The sequence below is a fragment of the Cyrtonyx montezumae genome, unplaced genomic scaffold (assembly GCF_038088225.1).
Source record: "Cyrtonyx montezumae isolate F1298 unplaced genomic scaffold, pur_monq_1.0 scaffold_18, whole genome shotgun sequence".
Classification (NCBI taxonomy): domain Eukaryota; kingdom Metazoa; phylum Chordata; class Aves; order Galliformes; family Odontophoridae; genus Cyrtonyx; species Cyrtonyx montezumae.
Genome location: NW_027071914.1, coordinates 4,736,119 through 4,752,914, shown reverse-complemented (window position 1 = coordinate 4,752,914; position 16,796 = coordinate 4,736,119). Strand labels below are relative to the sequence as shown.

At 39.3% G+C, this 16,796-nt stretch overlaps 1 protein-coding gene across 6 annotated transcripts in view; it reads left to right on the top strand.

Moving 5' to 3' along the window:
* TENM2 (teneurin transmembrane protein 2) overlaps positions 1-16,796 on the top strand; it is a 459,783-nt gene that overhangs the window by 239,864 nt on the left and 203,123 nt on the right. For all 6 annotated transcript variants that reach the window (XM_065734485.1, XM_065734484.1, XM_065734483.1 and 3 more), the window contains one exon: positions 15,232-15,441. In XM_065734485.1, coding sequence (XP_065590557.1) covers positions 15,232-15,441 — 210 coding nt within the window. The remainder of the gene's footprint in view (positions 1-15,231; positions 15,442-16,796) is intronic.

Below are 16,796 nucleotides of genomic sequence, written 5' to 3'. Positions count from 1 at the left end.
ACTACAGAGGGATATGTTACTGGTGAGGGCACATCTCCCTATCTTGCAAATGTATCTGCAGGTCATACAGAAGCATTTAAGCAGTTCTTTGTGGCTTTGGAGAAGCCAGGGATGAGATTGCAGTGCTGCTCTAAACTAATTCATACAGCTGCTGCTTAACGTACTTCTGTGCCTGCAAGGAAGATGTGTATGTGTAATGCAAACAGCAGCAGTTAACTGTCTTTTCTGACACACGTCCTTTCAAACTGCAATTCAGGGCCTTATTACTATTGTTTTTCCCAGCACATGATCACATACAGCACACTGTCATTTGTAACAGAAAAACCTCCAGTGACAGGAAAATCTCCTCGCTGTTCCTATTTCTGTCATTCTTCTTTGCAGAAATTGTTTCAAACAGGTTTTTCTTCCTTAAGCATTTAGACCTTGAGCCTTCAGGTAATCTGCTCAATTAGTCCCCGGGGCTGCAGAGACAGGGAAGTGCAATTCCCTTAACAGTGGCTAAAATTACAGGTTCAGGTTAAAATTAAGGTACGGGCTTTAAACAATGTGTTATTGGGGAAAAAAGGAAAGGGGGCAGGGAGAGGAAGAAGTCCCGGATTTCTGATTTAAGGTAAGGAGAGTGAAATCTGTGAGCGACTTTTGGGGCGACTGGCCATGTGGAACTGGCAGGTGATGTGCCAGGCTCTGCACGCTGCTCCTGGCTGCTCTGACCCAGCTTACTGAAATCCCCTAGCTCTGCAGGTCAGTCTTTGCAGTGCCCACAGGGGATCTGAGAACATTTGTGGGACAGAGGACCAGGAGGTGGGGCTGCAAAATAGGAGTAGTCTGGTAAGTGTTTTGCCTCAGGCTGTTTGCTTAATCATTTCGCTGTCAAATAATTTCTCTCCTCATCCTAGTGCTTTTTCTGTGGCAGCAACATTTTACATTTGCCTTTACATTCATAATTAGCAAGTGTGTATCAAGAAATTGGTGTGACTATTAGGAAAAAAATATTAGTGATGAAAACAGTCTTTGCTGTCAGCAGAGAGAAGCAGTTCATAAGAAGCTGTAGTTGATTTGTTGTGTTTGTTTTCATTTTGGATGAAACACCTTTCCAATGATTGAACAGACCCGGCTGTAACCCTGCATTCCTGCCAGCATCATGCAGTGCTGCAAGCCTAGAGTGTGTGCAGGGCTGAGGGGCTTGCCTTGGCCGGCAGCGAAGTTCAAATGCAGTAGGCTCAGAGCTTTGTAAGGATTAAAATGATATTTTTATTTTTTTTAATAAGTATGCTTTAGCTGTGGTTTCACCCTGGTAGGCAGCACAGCTCCTCCTCAAAGGACAAGGAGAAAATACAATGGAAAAGGGTTCAAGGGTTGAGAGAAGGACAGGAAGATTATTCACCATCACAGGGAAAACAGGCTCAGCACAGAGAGATTAATGGAATTTACTGCCTGCTGCCAACAGATCAGGGCAGTGAGAAGCTAAAAAGGCTACAGACACCTTCCCCCCGTCCTATGTGCCCAGTGTGTGCTGTGTGGTCAGCCCGTAACTTTCATCTCTGCCTGAGTTGCTGTGCTCTGGCATTGGGCAGTGCTGGGCTCTGCTCACTGAGGGCACCCTGCAGCCCTCTGCTCCCACACCCCTGCCATGAAGGCACAAACAGCAACGTGAAATGAATGAATGGAATTTTTCTTAATATCTATGTGTGGCAATAGATGTTATATAAATGTACTCCTTCAGGGTTTAGTGTGGGAGGCATTTTTCTTTTTAAAGACTAGGAAAAGAATCGCACGTTATCTTCTGTCTTTAGTGGAGCCTATACTAGCAGTGCAGAATTGTTATACTACTTGTACAATAATTTGTGTTGTGGGCTGCCAGCTACTGTTGAATCACATACATCATACACGCATGAATCAGGCTGACTGGTTTTGCCTCGTGGGAAACACCTTTTGTTACCTTTATCTTGCTGATCTTTTTTCACTGAATCACAGAATTGTAGGATTGGAAGGGACCTCTAGAGATCATCAAGTCCAACCCCCTGCCAAAGCAGCTCCCAGCCCAGGTTGCACAGGTAGGCATCCAGGTGGGTCTTGAATGTCTCCAGAGGAGACTCCACCACCTCTGTGTGCAGCCTGTGCCACTGCTCCATCACTGCACTGTGAAGAAGTTCCTACACACATTTGTGCAGAACTTCCTGTGCTTCAGTTCAGTTTCCCTTAGCAATATCAGTGCAGAGTAAAACATATGTCTTTCTTCTCATGAGGAATGGGAAATTAGCAAAAATAACTCAAAGGACAACTCTTAAGGTTAAGACACTGTATGTCCTAGTGCGTGTCTGTTCACCTGTGTTTATATAATGTCAACATCTGTGGCATACATCTGGTTCTCTCATACTACATGTTGGTTTTTTTTCCTGTGTTAGGGGAGATCCTGAAACTGGAGACGACCTCAGCAGGGTTTCCTGCAGCAGCCCGCGGGGGAGGATAGGCAGCAAGGCTTCCTTTGCTTTTTGAGGCTCCTGTGCTTGTCAGCTTTGTTTCTTGGTTTTCTTGTTATTGTTTTTTTTTGAGCTTTTAATGCTTTTATGATAAAACTAGTATGTACTTTATTGAAAAGGTAATGAAGCACAGCGTACTTGATCACGCATTGTGTTGGCCAGAACTATTGCTGTACGGATGGCTTTCTAAGTGCTGTACAGATAGCACTGGTGATTGAGCACAGCTTCAGTTATACAGTCTGTATTTTTCAGTCAGTGCTTGACTATTATAGATGCATTTTGGATGTTATCATATACACAGTGGATTAGGAAGATATTAGGATCTCATACTGAAGTACTAAGAAACAAGTAAGGGCATTCCCATCATGGCATGTTACAGTGTTAACTGCAGGAAGTTTCAGACTTTGGTGTCATGCATCCTTTTGAGAACCTGAGCTCTTTGTACGCTCTAGTGATAGCTGTAAATTGGTGACCAGATAAGCAAATGAATTTTTTTTATCTTTCATAAGTTTTGTTTTTCGGTACATTGTATACTGTATCATACTGAGCTTTTTTGGGGAAGGGAGGTGCCTGATACCCTGACATCATTCAGCATTAAAAAGGGAACAGGAGTGGATATAGTTACTAATAAGAACATTAACAGCTGAAGACATACTCCCCTTACCTCCTCTTCTGTGGAGTGAAATGTGTCCTGTTTTTGTTATGAGGTTATTACTTTGGAGATCTCAGGAATGGTCCTGACTTGCAGTTTCATTTGTTGCTGCTGTATGCCATTAGATTTAGAGATAAATAACGATATAAGTGAATAATTCAGTGGCGTCAGCCTGTATTGATTTAGCACATAAATGCATGCTTCAAGTATTCAGTTGCTGTAAGAAGGCTATGATTTAATGTTCTACTATTGCAAGTGAACACGTGGTCAATTTTGCAATCCACAGCAAAACTAAGAACTGGAAGGATTGTGCACAGTGCCTGGACATGAGACACCACAAAACTGTTAGCTGGGAGAACTGATTTCCTTTGTACTTTTATTTGTGACATGTTAACTACAGGTACAGAAGTCCTCCTTTGAATAATTGTCCTGAGCTATGAAGTTCAGATAAGGATTTTTGGTGACGAGGAACAGACTTTGAGCTGGGGTAAAAGAGAAATCATCCCGTTCTCCTTAAGTTCCTTTTAATGTTTTCTGTCTCCTTTGATAGACTGAATCTGTGATAGTAAAAGTGCATGCAGTTATATTCAGTTCATCTTCCCTGATCATTTTGTCCGTAATCCTTCAGCTGAGTTTAGTTATGACTTATAACTTCAGCATGACATTTGGGAAAAATAGGAAAAGTAGTATAAATGTAAATGTGAAAAGCTACAGCTCATTCTGTTTTTGAGACTGTTGGTGTGAAAAGATCTCAACAGTGTTTTATTTAAACAAGGTCTGCTTCAACCTTGATTGACTTGCAGTAAATTGCCTGGTACGAGAGGCAAAAGGAAGTGGATAGAAAAATGGCAATCAGCACCAAATGTTTCACATATTGATTGACAAGCACCAGAGATGTGCTGGAGTAAGATAAATTGGCTAACAGAGCCCATCTTGACAGCTCCTGAGATGGGAAAATTGTTCCTGTTAATTTGCTGCTGGGACCTTGTCATTTATGGGGATATATATTTGAGTGCCTTCTAATGGTGTAAACAAACTTTGGATTCCAAAGTAGCATATTTCAGCTTCAGTTGCTTTAATTCTTTTTTGTCCCTGCGTTTCTGAGCTGCAGTTATAAAGTGCCTTAAGATCAAAAAGATGAGAGGAACTGTCATTATGTTAAAGATACAGTTCGTGCTGCAGTACAGAATGGCACATCCAGGCTATTCTGTAGCCTGTTTGATTGCACTGGGTTTTTAGCTTTACAGAGAAGTCTGGAATAGAGCCCTGCAATTGTTTTTAAGGGAAGAATATTTATCCCAATTTTTTTTTATTAATACATTCTGACAAATTTAATTGTAGCTATAATTAAAATATTTCTTACCTTTTTAACGTATCTAATTTTGTGCTTGCAAATGCCTTTTAATAATGTTATAGGTTTTCTTGGTACTGCGAAGTGAAGCTCCCTTTTCCGTGGAGTAGTCTTTCATCTCTGTGATTTCCTTTCATTAAAAGGAAATTTTATCTTTTTAATTTCCTGTACTGCTCTCCCAGTGAGCCAGTAATTATGGTGATACACACCAGTGCGAAAATAGTCAATGGTCTGATAGCTGTTGTGTTGGAATCTGCCTCTCTGAAAGCTTTTATTTTGGCTAAAGTCTTTTCACATTAAGTGAAAATAAACCTTCTCACTTCAGAAATGATCATTTTTTCAGGTGCTCTGTTTTTTCTTTGCAACAAAAGCGTGCAGACTGCCGTGTCCATTTAAAGTTTAAATTTAAATTGCCCCACAAACAGTAAGCATTTTCCTTTCCTTCATGATTTGCATCGTTTCTTCATTTGAGTCTGCTTTCGAACTGGACAAGAAGTTGACCTTGAAGGAACTGCTCCAAATCTTGGTCAGTACTAAGGGTGAACAGAATTTGGCCTGCACTTAAATTGCTCATTTGCAAGTGGTTGGTAGTTTTGTCTGTTATCCTGTATTTGGTGCTTTACGTATCCTATGTCTTCTACAGGGAGTAGCCTGCTTCACCAGAAGATATCAAGAGAGGTTTTTAAAGAGGCTAAATAGGCCTAGCTCCATATTAGTGATGGTGTTTCATTTCCCCTTTGATTTTTAACTGCAGTTTAGCTCCGAGCTGTATTTCCAGATCTGAGCTCAATGGACCGTTCTGAATCGACAGCGGCCCCAGAGTTCAAGTCAGTACCAGACTTCTGCTGGGGAAGCTTCTCTCGATGCAAAAGCTTTTTAGGACTCTAGGGTGAAATTCCAGCTGTGCTGAAGGCAAAAATACAATTTGTATCGACTTAAATGGAGCTGAGATTTTACTGTGGTTTGTTATTAAGTTGTGGCATGTTCACTTTTGAAGCTGGATTTCTTGCAGGCCTGATAGCTTCCTCTCAGGGCACACAAATGTTCAGTCTAAAATATCATAATATTCACAGCATCCAGTAAATGTTTAAGGAAGAAAAGGTGTTAATTTGCTAATGCAGTAACACACAGGGAAGATAGATGCTTAAGCATCTCTGTATTTTGGAACATCCTTCCTGTGGCTTAGATTGCTGCAAAAACGTGCCTTTGGTGTCCTTGTACAGCCAGTGCTTGTACTGCTGTGTGAGGAGTACAGGATAAGATCTTAAGAGAGAAGAAATCAGATGAAAGAAAACTGTAAGCATCGAGATCATATCACGTAAAAGTATTTGTCAGCATCAACAGCAGTGGATGGTTGCAGAGATAGTTACCTTACTGCATCTTAGTGCTTCCCAGTACTGAAGTGCAGACATCTGCAGAGCATGTCAGAGCAGATGTTCAGCATGAACTCAGGAGTGCACTGCACGCAAATGGAAGAGGAATGCCATGTTCAGACTGTAGGTGTAACTAAAAGGCAGACTTCACTTACCAGAAGCGGAATTAGGCAGAATATTGAACTGGCACTGTAATACAGCAGATTTTTAATGCATTTTTTATCTTATTTAACCATTTCCACAGCACTGATCTTGTGTTTATTTTAGGTTTGTTTGAAATTGTGTTTATTTCAGATTTGTTTGAAATCTGATCTGCTTTTCCAGTGAGTTGCAAGGAGTTAACACAAATTCCCTGCTTGTTACCCCAGATCCACCAGTTAATACCAGCTATGTATTTCATGGAGTTTGCTGAATAATTAGATATCTGAATTTTCTCATATTTGTTCAAGATGGTGTTATTCTTCCCACCTAGCAGTGATGCCAAGCTCTTGAATCACTCATTGTTGAAAGGCTTCTGGAACTGAGTGTCTCTAATAGAAATAATGCCAATGACAGTCAGGAGGATATGTGGTAGAGGTGGCACGAGCGTTTGGAATTGAACGAAACAAAGGAGTGTTGGGATAGCTGAAATGAGTTTTTGTCACATGGCTCAAACTCTGCCACTAGAATAAAATTCAAATCATGTATTTGTAGATTCACATAAGGCAGTGGATTTCATATGGCTCCTGGTAATTATCTGTATAGGACCTAATTAAATCTTTTAATTGCTGAAATTCCCTCTCATGAATGCATTACTGTATATGAGCTGATAAAATTGGTACATAGGATTTTTTTTCTTCCCAGTTTACATATTATTAAGTTACCAGCGGAGGAAATTCAGTCACACATGATGGCGGCTGGAAATGTATTTGGAAAATTTCTTCCAAATACATCTCTTAATTTCATAGTACTATTTTCGTCCCACAATTACAACTGCAGCTGACGAGTTGTTATAGTTTACTGTCAGTTATAGTTCATATAGTTCTTTCAGCAGAACCTTTTATAGGGAAATTAAGTTAATGCAGGTTCATGTGATTTATGTTCAGCTGGATTCGTCTGTTTCTTCTTCCTCAGTTTTTCCTGGCTGAATCAGAAGTACAGTGACAGTTGAGAATACACTTTGACTTTAGGAGTGATGGGAAAAAGTCACTGAAACAAATTACTGCTTTCGAGCTAGGAAGGTATCATTAAACATATGCCAAGTAATCAGCTCACTAGTGTAATATGTTCAAGAACTGAAAGAGTTTTCTAATCTTACTCACTTTCCCAAGACAGCAACAGCTTTTATAAAATGAGGGTTATATCTTTTCATTACGAAATCTAATCTGCCCAAAAGACATTGAACAGCTGCAAACCCCTGACATCTTCAAGTTGTAAATTGTTTTTATTATTTATCTTTGTTTAACTGAAAGGGGAAGGGGTATCAGATGATTCAACAAGACAAGAAATAAGTGATGTTAGATTTGGACAGCAGCAAATTATTCTTTTACATACTGAATTGATTTACATTATTTTTCAGTCATGACTGCTTATTTTTAATATCCATATTCTATAACACTGATATCTTTTTTAGATGGATTGCCTAGGAAAATTAATTTAGCTTTGATTTTAATGCTAAGAGCCACAAGAGAAGTGATTGATTTCTGAGTTAGTCTTACTTTTCTGCACAGATTTCAGTGATGATAGTACCTTGCATTGATATAGTGATTTGCATATTGAGGAACTGTATGATCACTGTGCTTTAGGAAATACTAACCACAGAGATGTGGAATGGGAAAAACAACCAGAGCCCAGCACTTAGTGATTCTTCTTTGTTTGTCTCATTTCTTGCCGTGTGTTCCTCTGCACAGTAAAAGGTTCTGCTTCAAAGGATAAGAAACATACAGTGTGTTCCTATTGAATATGATCAAATATCAATCAAAAAGAACTGTACTTTTTTTAATGGTCACAAAAATCATTGGCCATTGAATTTTTTCTTTTTTTCTCTGTCACATATAATTTCTCATAAACAACTTCTTGTCCTTTGTCCAGGTCTTAAGTAGAACTGTAACAATGCCGTGCCAGAGAGATTTAGTGCAGTTTTTTGGGAAGAATCTAGGTTATTGCTAGGTTTTGTTTGGAGGCTTTCTTGACTTTTTTCCCCTCCTGGTTTATGGTCATCACCTGTGCTATGTTTGGCTTTGGTACCACCTGTGGAGGACTGGCAGCTGTGACTGCCTGCTCTCACCCACAGCTCTGCAGGCTGTGTCAGGTGTGCCGTGGGGCTGGGCCTTGGGAGCACCGTTGTTCAGCTCATGCTGTTCTGGGGATCTGCAGTAAAATCCTTTCAACTTCAGTGCACCTTCAAATGAAAAACCCACCAAAAGAAAAAATAAGTAAGGTCTCAGAGTGCAGGGGCCCAAGTGAAATCCTGGAGGATCGTGGCTGCAAGTTGGTCCCAAGGGGCAGAGTGAGCCCCAGGTCTCCTGCCCACGGTGTGCTCGGTCTGTGAGGACATCTCTGCAGATGAACCAATCTCGCAGCACAGGTGTTTCTACTGCTGCTAGCTGGGCAGAGCAGGATCTGTGCTGGTGAAAGCAGCGAAGCTGTGCTCTGCAGCTCTGCTCTCAGCTACACACATCTCACTCTGCAGTACAGGTTGCCTTTTGGGGACAGCTCTTGCCTATACTGTAGTTGTGTAATTTTCTTTTTTTTTTTTCCGTTATCTTCACTGTTCACGCGCTTTTACACTTTTTGCATAGCAGAAGCTTTGACAAAATTAATCACAGCAAGTAGGGTATTGTTCAATGGGAAGTGAGAAAGATACAAGAAAATACTGCTGGTTTGTCTTCATTAGTTCATTGCTATATAAATCAGGGACGATGACCTACTGTTTCTAGACCTTTGCCTTCTCTTCTAACTCTTGCGAAGGCACCTTTTAGCCTCTCTTCCCTGTATGATATGATGATATTTATTTCATCCTTAGTTGCCCTGACTGTCCCTTCTGAAGCAGAGAAATGCCTATAAGCATCAATGAGCAGGTCTGTGCAAGAATATCAGCCCCATGAGCTAGGAAGACCTTATTTTCTCCTTTGACTCTTGTGAAATAAACTCCGTGAAATCACTTCTCTTAAAGGCTTGACTGGTTTTGTTTGCTGCTTTCAGAAAGATAGGAGCTTCAGAAGCACTGGGAGTACCATTCTTCAGTGGTAACTATCATCCAGAATCCTGATTTATGTCTATATTTTTTGTGATCTTTGAAGCTTGTTTGCCTTACAGTAAAAGTGCAGTGGGAGTTTAGGGAAACTGAGATATCTTGATGCTAAAGAAAATGATCACAAGTTGGCTTAATTCTTTCCCTGTTTTTCTTGTATGCTTTGTTTGAGGTTTATTTTTTTGTCTCATTGACTTGAGTTGAGCCCGAAAAGATAAAGAGTTAATGGAGCTGCTGTTAGAGCTCCTTGCAGAGGAGTTACCTCGCCTGCCCCTGGGCCTGCTGAGCTCTGAGGGCAGACAGCTCTCTCCCATGAGAACAGCTTTGCCTGCTGGGCCTCCGTGCTGGCCTCCAGTGTACTCAAGTACAAATTCCATTTTCTCTACAAAAATAATAGGTTCTGGTACAATACAGGAAATGGATGACTTTTTCTGTTGCCAGCTACCTGTAGTAATTTCGTCAAATACAAAATATAAATATTTCTTATGGCAGCTGTGATGACGTATACTTGATTTAGTGAGTATGACTCTTGTCTGAGAGAGCCCAGCCCATTGGCAGGGCTTGCTTTGCACAAGTATTTGAAGGCTGTTGCTTTGTTGTTTTTTTTTCTTGTAAAAAAAAAAAAGAAAAACATAGGCAATTATTCTGGGAGGAATATGGAGAGTGCTGAATGTGCTATATCTCTGGAAGGTTTCACCTTCATCAGCTGCCTGCTTAATTTATAGTGCTTTGCACTGCAAAACATGCTTCTTGTGCTATCTAGTTGTTTCTTGACACATTTAGCAGTGTTTCTCACTCTTTAAAGTGAGCTTAACATTGCTGACAATGTAGATGCTTCAATTAGGCTGAGCTGGAAATTCAGTCAGAAGTGCGTTGTGCTGTGTACACAGAGTGAATCGTACTCATGGAGACATTCCTGCCTTGTGCTTCTCACAGTGCTCCCGGTTTGGTTTTCTGGGTTTCCTTAAGAAAAGGGGGAAAAAAAAGAGGGGGATAAAATCTGCCCTCATTTTTTTTAGTGTACATCCTAACCTTAAAAGTGAGATTTATCTAACAGGAGAAGCTAGAAAATCCCACTGCAAATATAGTAAGCTTTGAGAGCTATGTTTGGGACTCATAATTTCCTGGTGATAACTTATTAAGAAGGATAATTAAGGGGTGTGGGGTGGTGACATACAGGTTGTGATCTTTACCCTGACAGAACTTATGACAAAATGGCCATTTGAAGAGTCTCAATTGAATACTAAGAGTCTGACTCATAAAATAATGTTCTTTTTCAGAAACGATTAGTGTTTCTGCCTAAGTGTGTGTGGGTAAAAATATACCCAAATATTACATAAATATATATATATATGTGTGTTGTTTTCTGTGAGTTGTTACAGAGAGTAATACCATGCTATATTACAGTCAGCTGAAGAGGTTGGATAGCAGCTCTTCAAGATGTGCTTTTGTAATGGATATTTACACAGTGTTTGCTCCCATCATAATTCTTGCATTTCTCTTATGTACGTCCTGTGTGTTCCGGGCTTCCTGTCACACACCACAGTGGAACATTAGTGCCAGAGTTTTACACATGTGGATTTTGTTTGTCTGCAAGACTCCACAGATCTTTTGAGTGGAAAGAAAGGGAGAGTGTGGCAAGTTCATCTCAAAAACTCTTCAGAAACTGATAGGCAGCCTGCTTCTTCTCTTTGATTGTGTCTCATATGTATGTTTAATAAGGAGCAATTGCAGGCAGTGATTTTCCCCTTTTGTTGTTGTCTTTTTTTTCGGGGGGATTCTTGGTGGGTTTTGGTTTCTTACACCAGCAGTGGCAGTATCCCTTTCCTAAATGTATTACTGTGATTAAGATAAACACAATTTGTAGTAGCTGTCTTACAAGTGCCTGGACTCCGTCTTCTCTGCCGCCCTATTGCTGTGATATACAGCAGCCACACATGGCAGCTTTGCAGTAGTAAGCTCGTCACCCGTTCTGACCCTGTCACTTCCTCAGTCATGGACTCCCTGAATAGAGATTGCTGTGCTTTTGGATCTCATAGCTAATGGTGCTGTCAGGAACATCACTTATACAGCCTTTTTATATGTAAGTAACAGGAAATGTCGTTGCCTCTAAACCATGAACTGATTATCTGAGCTTAGAAACTTGTTTCAGGAAGAGCACAAGCAGGATTTGGAAGTGATAGACTACCTCAGCAGTTTCCTCTGCTTCACATGTCCAAACAAGTCACAGTGGAAAAGCCCCAAAACCACAATCTCACTTCTCCTTTTTCAGGCGTACCAGAAAATGCCACTAAGGATTATCTGAATTTTGAGACATCCAGGTCAGCAGGCAGGAGCCCTAAGAGCCCGCAGTCCCTCTTCTGCTCCTGTTCTGCAGGCAGGTTGAAATACCTCTTGAGAGTTGAGTGCTTCACCTGTAAAACTAATGTTGTTAGGTAAATATTTTCTGTAACTGTCATCCAATCCTTTGGATGTTCTTAGTGTTATAGTTGCTTCACTGACTTCAAATGTAAATGGAAAGCTTGACTTGTTTGCACGTGTTGTCATCAGCAGGAATTATTTTTCAGGGCACGTGGGCAATCCAATCTAAGTTCCTGGTTTCAGTGGCATTCCTCCCCATGTTCTAAAATTTATGCAGGGTGCAGTTGGAATGATTGTGTTAGCTTTAAATTAAATGCTGCGTTTTAGGACTTCAGATATCTGAGGATCTTACATCATTATTTTTGCTTCTGGACTTCACCGATGCATTTTGAACGCTGATGCCCATTACGTGTGTTTCTGTTCCCAGCGTGATAAAACTCTTGGCCTTATTCTTCTAATAAGATCTCTTGTATGTAGTTCTGTGCTCTGGAAGCTTGTCCTCAAACAAAAAATAGTGACCTTGCTCCAATCGCTCCTTATCGCTCTGGCTTCTTGCACCAGAGAACTTCATAATTTTACACTCCTGAAACTTTTCATGGCATTAGTAATATCTTATCCATCAGGAGGGGCTCCTTCTTCTGTAAATTTGAAATTTGGTGATCGTTTATGCCTTATTCAACCTCTGCCTGTGAAGCCGTCCTTAATGAGAAGCTTTTCCGAAAAGGAAATCTTCACATCAGGATCTGATCTGCATACTCAGCTTTTGTGGGTGCATTGCTGGGGATGCTCGTAAGCCTGTGGCATCATTACCAGCTACAAGCATGGGCTGATTTTTGATCATTGACTACAAGGCAGATTTTAAGCCTTAGGGACTTAGAGTGGAACTGTAATTAAATGTTTCATAGAGGTTCCTGAGTTGATGAAGAGAGATGTGACACTGTTTAAAAAAAAAAAAAAAGAAAAGAAAGAAATAACTCTTTGTTGTCTACTATATCATCTTACGTTGGGAAGGAAAAAAAGGAAATAAAAGTAATAGAGTAAAAGAGAAAAATAAAAACTAAAAAAAATTTAAAAAACCCTTGCAGAATGAGATGTCATGTAACGTGGAAGTGCAAAGCTATCCAAAATCAGAATGCCCTCCTGAAGGAGAGCTATTAAGCTTTCCTTTCACTCTGAGGAATAGGACAACTGGCAGGAGAAAGTAATGAGGAAAGGAACATAAGGGAAAAGGTGGTGGTGGTGTTTCCTTTATTTCAAAATAAATATTATATAATAATACAGCATTCAGTATCTTTCTGTGCCATTTGTGAGTATATGTGGTACAAACATGCATATGAACAGAGGTTATTTTTTCCTGTAGAAATTGTAACACAACAGCTTCTAGGCTTTGTTTTCCCTTCTGTAGCATTTATATCTGTTTCACGTTTCTTTGGGGATTGACACGATTACATTACTGTTGTCAGTAAAAGTAAGTATCCATTACATAGGATTTCTGTCAATGCACAACAAGGTAAAAATCTTATTTATAGAAGCTTTATAATATTAGTATTTGAAGAATAGATACAAATTGTACCAGCTTCTGTTTTACATGATGGATGTAAATTCTGAAAGCGGCGAAACAGAAGACTGATGTTACCATAGGTACTACAGGATGCTTTATAGTACTGCAGGGTAATGGGAGGCTCATGATATGATGGGAATTAGAATCACTTTGAGAGATGGAAGGTTTCCAAATACAATTGTTAAGGTATCTGCAGACACCAGTTATGACAGGAAGCTCAGGTTTACAGAACTGGTAATGCTCAGTGCATTCAGTAACACATTGAACTTATTTGACCAAGAAATTAGTATTCAGTAGGATGAATCAAAATCATTATTTCTATCTTAAGAATTTATAGTAAGTAATAAATTGTACTGATTGTGTTTTTTTAGCTCAGCTGCATTCACTTTTCTTCAGTAATTTTACAGCCTGTGGTCCTGCAAAGAGTTTCCCCTTAGACTCATTTCCCAAGGAAACAAAACTGAAGTTCTGCATGTGTCTTTCTGTTCCTCTTTAGTAATTTTTTCAGTTCATTTCTTGTTAAATTGTACAGAAGGATGGGTGCTTTAAGATGGTTCTATGTGTTTCAGGGAGCAGGGTTGGAAGAGCCATAGAGGGAGAAGCAGCACTACAGGAGCCCAACTACCGTGGCAGGGAAGGCTGTGGTGGAAGTTTAAATAATAGACACCAAAAATGCACTTGACAGTACCCCAGCCATGAGAAAAGCTTTATTTATGGACAAATCCTCCTTAGGAGGTTGCTTCAGACAAGGGAAAAAAAAAAAAGAGGGAACTTGTAACAACTGCATACCTGTTTGATGTAAGCTACAGACAGAAATGTCCTGGTCAGCAATGTTACCTTATCTTTAGGGATTAGGGCTGTACTATCTCATGAAGATAGCAATGCAATCAGCTTTACTGGCCGAAAGATTGTCTTTGGTGATCTTTCTTCTGTCTGAATGTATTCTGCAAAATTGTTCCTAAGTTTATTTAAAGCATGTCCTGAGGTTTGCACAGAGGGCAAAGTCTTATTTCATCTCATTGCTTCTCATGTACAAAGTTTTCAGTTAATTCATTTCCATACCATATGGTAAATGAAAATTTTGGACATATGAAGTTTCTTCTTTTATCTTCATGAACTTGAAGCAACACCAGAATAGGAGAGAGTTAAATACACGGAGTGTAGATTGTGTCACGTTCCTATCTAAGGTGTGCCAAACCTCCATCTTGCTGCTTGTTTCCTACACATTGCAAGTAAATAATTTAAAACTGCTTTTCCTCTACTGCTTCCTTGAATGTTGAGAACACATGCTGCAGAATTTCATAGGAATAGCACAGTCGTGAATAATAACAGTAATTATTCATGTCAGCAATATTAGAATTAGTTCTTGGTAAATGCAAGTCTGTGAGGAAAATATTCAGTGCATATTGAATGTACTGCATGAAAGAAGGTAGATGGGAGTTGCTATCGAGTAGCATAAACTGATTTCTGTTGTATGCTAACTTGGCCGTTCAATCTTATCATCAACGTATCCATAGTTAAAAATATAGTGAAAAATAAGCATAATAGTCATTTGCCTAAATCCAGCTGGTTTAGTTTTTATATACGTTGTTTTAAGTAGGAAAGTAGTTCATGCTGCATGCCAATATCAGGCAGTGAAAGCTTTTGAAGTGAAAGCTTTTATGGTTATTTTCCGATGATTCCACTTTTTTTTTTTAATCCTAATGAGATAAACCTTAATGTAACTCATACAGTGAGTGGGATTCTTGCTTCCAGAACTGAAGGAGTAACTACGGAGAAAGATAGCACGCGTTTGCTCTGGTGCTGTTTCTTTAAATATGATGGAAGTCGGAATGCACATTTTAAATAGTTTTGCTGCATTTTAACATGTGTAGCTCGCATGCAGATCTCTCTTTGCCTCACAGACTTTGGCAGGATCACAGAGGTCGTCTTTTCCTGTGTATAAATTATTCATGAACGGTTTCTCCAATGCTCTGGATAAACTTGCAAAAATCAGAATACTTGTTTCTCTTATTCCTTTCATCACTATGAGCAGTAATATTCTAATAGGCTATGCACAGAAAAGGAGGAAAAAAACCAAGCTGCCTTCATTTGCGTGCATTTGATGGAATGGATTGAGATAAAGTTATGAAAGTTCCCAGAAGCAAAGACTAAATAAGAATGTTTGCTTTTTTTCATTACGCTCATTGCTGATCTCTGATCCCTGTGTCCTCTTTCCCAGGTCGTCCCATTCCACCTACATCCTCGTCTAGCCTTCTCCCATCTGCTCAGCTGCCCAGTTCTCATAATCCTCCACCAGTTAGCTGCCAGATGCCATTGCTAGACAGCAATACGTCCCATCAAATCATGGACACCAATCCTGATGAGGAGTTCTCTCCTAATTCATATCTACTAAGAGCATGTTCAGGGCCCCAGCAGGCATCAAGCAGTGGTAAGAAAAATTGCAAACATATGGAGTTTTGTGATGTGTTTGTTCTGGTTTTATATGTTATTTTGCAAATGTGTTTTTTTCATCACCCTAAAATCAAGAGCATATATGGAAATGAGGCAAACAGCAAATCTTAATTTTATTTCATTAAAATTCTTTTTGGAAACACAATATATCATATGCTTTTCCATCGTTTCACTGTAGAGACCTTTTTTAATTTGGGTGTTATAAGCAGTGTGAAATTATTATTGAAAGCTTGTCATCTAAGGAATTTGTTTTTCAAAGTACATTTCTTGTAAGAGAGATGTACACGGAGTGGTCCTTTATTTTGCACAGGCTGAGCCAGTACCCAGTGCAGTGATGAGGTTCTGTCTGTGTTGCTTCTGCCGTTCTGTGTTCTTGTGTCAGAATCTGATTCTGTACTTTCGTTGTTACTTTTAATGGAAATACTGATATCTTCAGCAAAATAATACTTGTCATTTTAAAACTTCTGTTTTAAAATATTTGCAGTTTTGCTCTCAGCTATATGTTCTATAGTGCTTAGGGTTTTCTTTCCTTCTCTCTAACTTTCTTTTTTTTTCCTATTTTTCAAATGCTTTATTTTAATTTTGATGTTGAAAAACTAAGAAATAAAGATGCAATTATTTTTTTTATTATAAGCCAAGCAACTTTTAAATGCAGTTACTCATCTTCACAAAGTCTATCTTAACTGTAAAATAGAGATCTGAACAGTTCAGGAGACACCATGTAGCATGGAACTGTTTACCTTTGTGGATACATAAGGTATATTTAAATCATGCCTTTTAAATATTGGCTGGTGATGAATAGTTGCAAGGTGAGGCAATGAACAGAAGAATCAGAGTGGGTATAGGATAAAATAAAATATTTCTCTAAGTATTGAACAGGTTTCTTAGGGAGCATATGCAACCTCTGTCCTTGACCATTTTCAAGCACAGGTTGGTAAAAATGCTGAGCTATCTGACCTCTGAGCTATGATGCCTTGCAAGGAGTTCGGGCTCCAGGCGTCCTGAAGTAACTTCCGACTTGAACTGTCCTTTAACTCTGTCATCCATTTGCTAAGATGTTCTTAAATATCATCTTTGATACTATCATTATATACACAAAAGGAAATAATGATTTGGATATTGAGCATGTTTTCTTCTTTGCTTTTGAGGTTTGAAGGTGTAGCATTTGATAACATTCTTTTTGATTGTTTTTGTTTTAGAGAGATTTGAGATGATCTCAAGAGCTGCAAGTCTCAATCTTTTTGTAGTTGGAAACTCATTAGAAGCTGTGCAGATTATGTAGAATTATATAGAAAAATGTGGATGTGTAGGTAAAATATTCTATTTGTGATT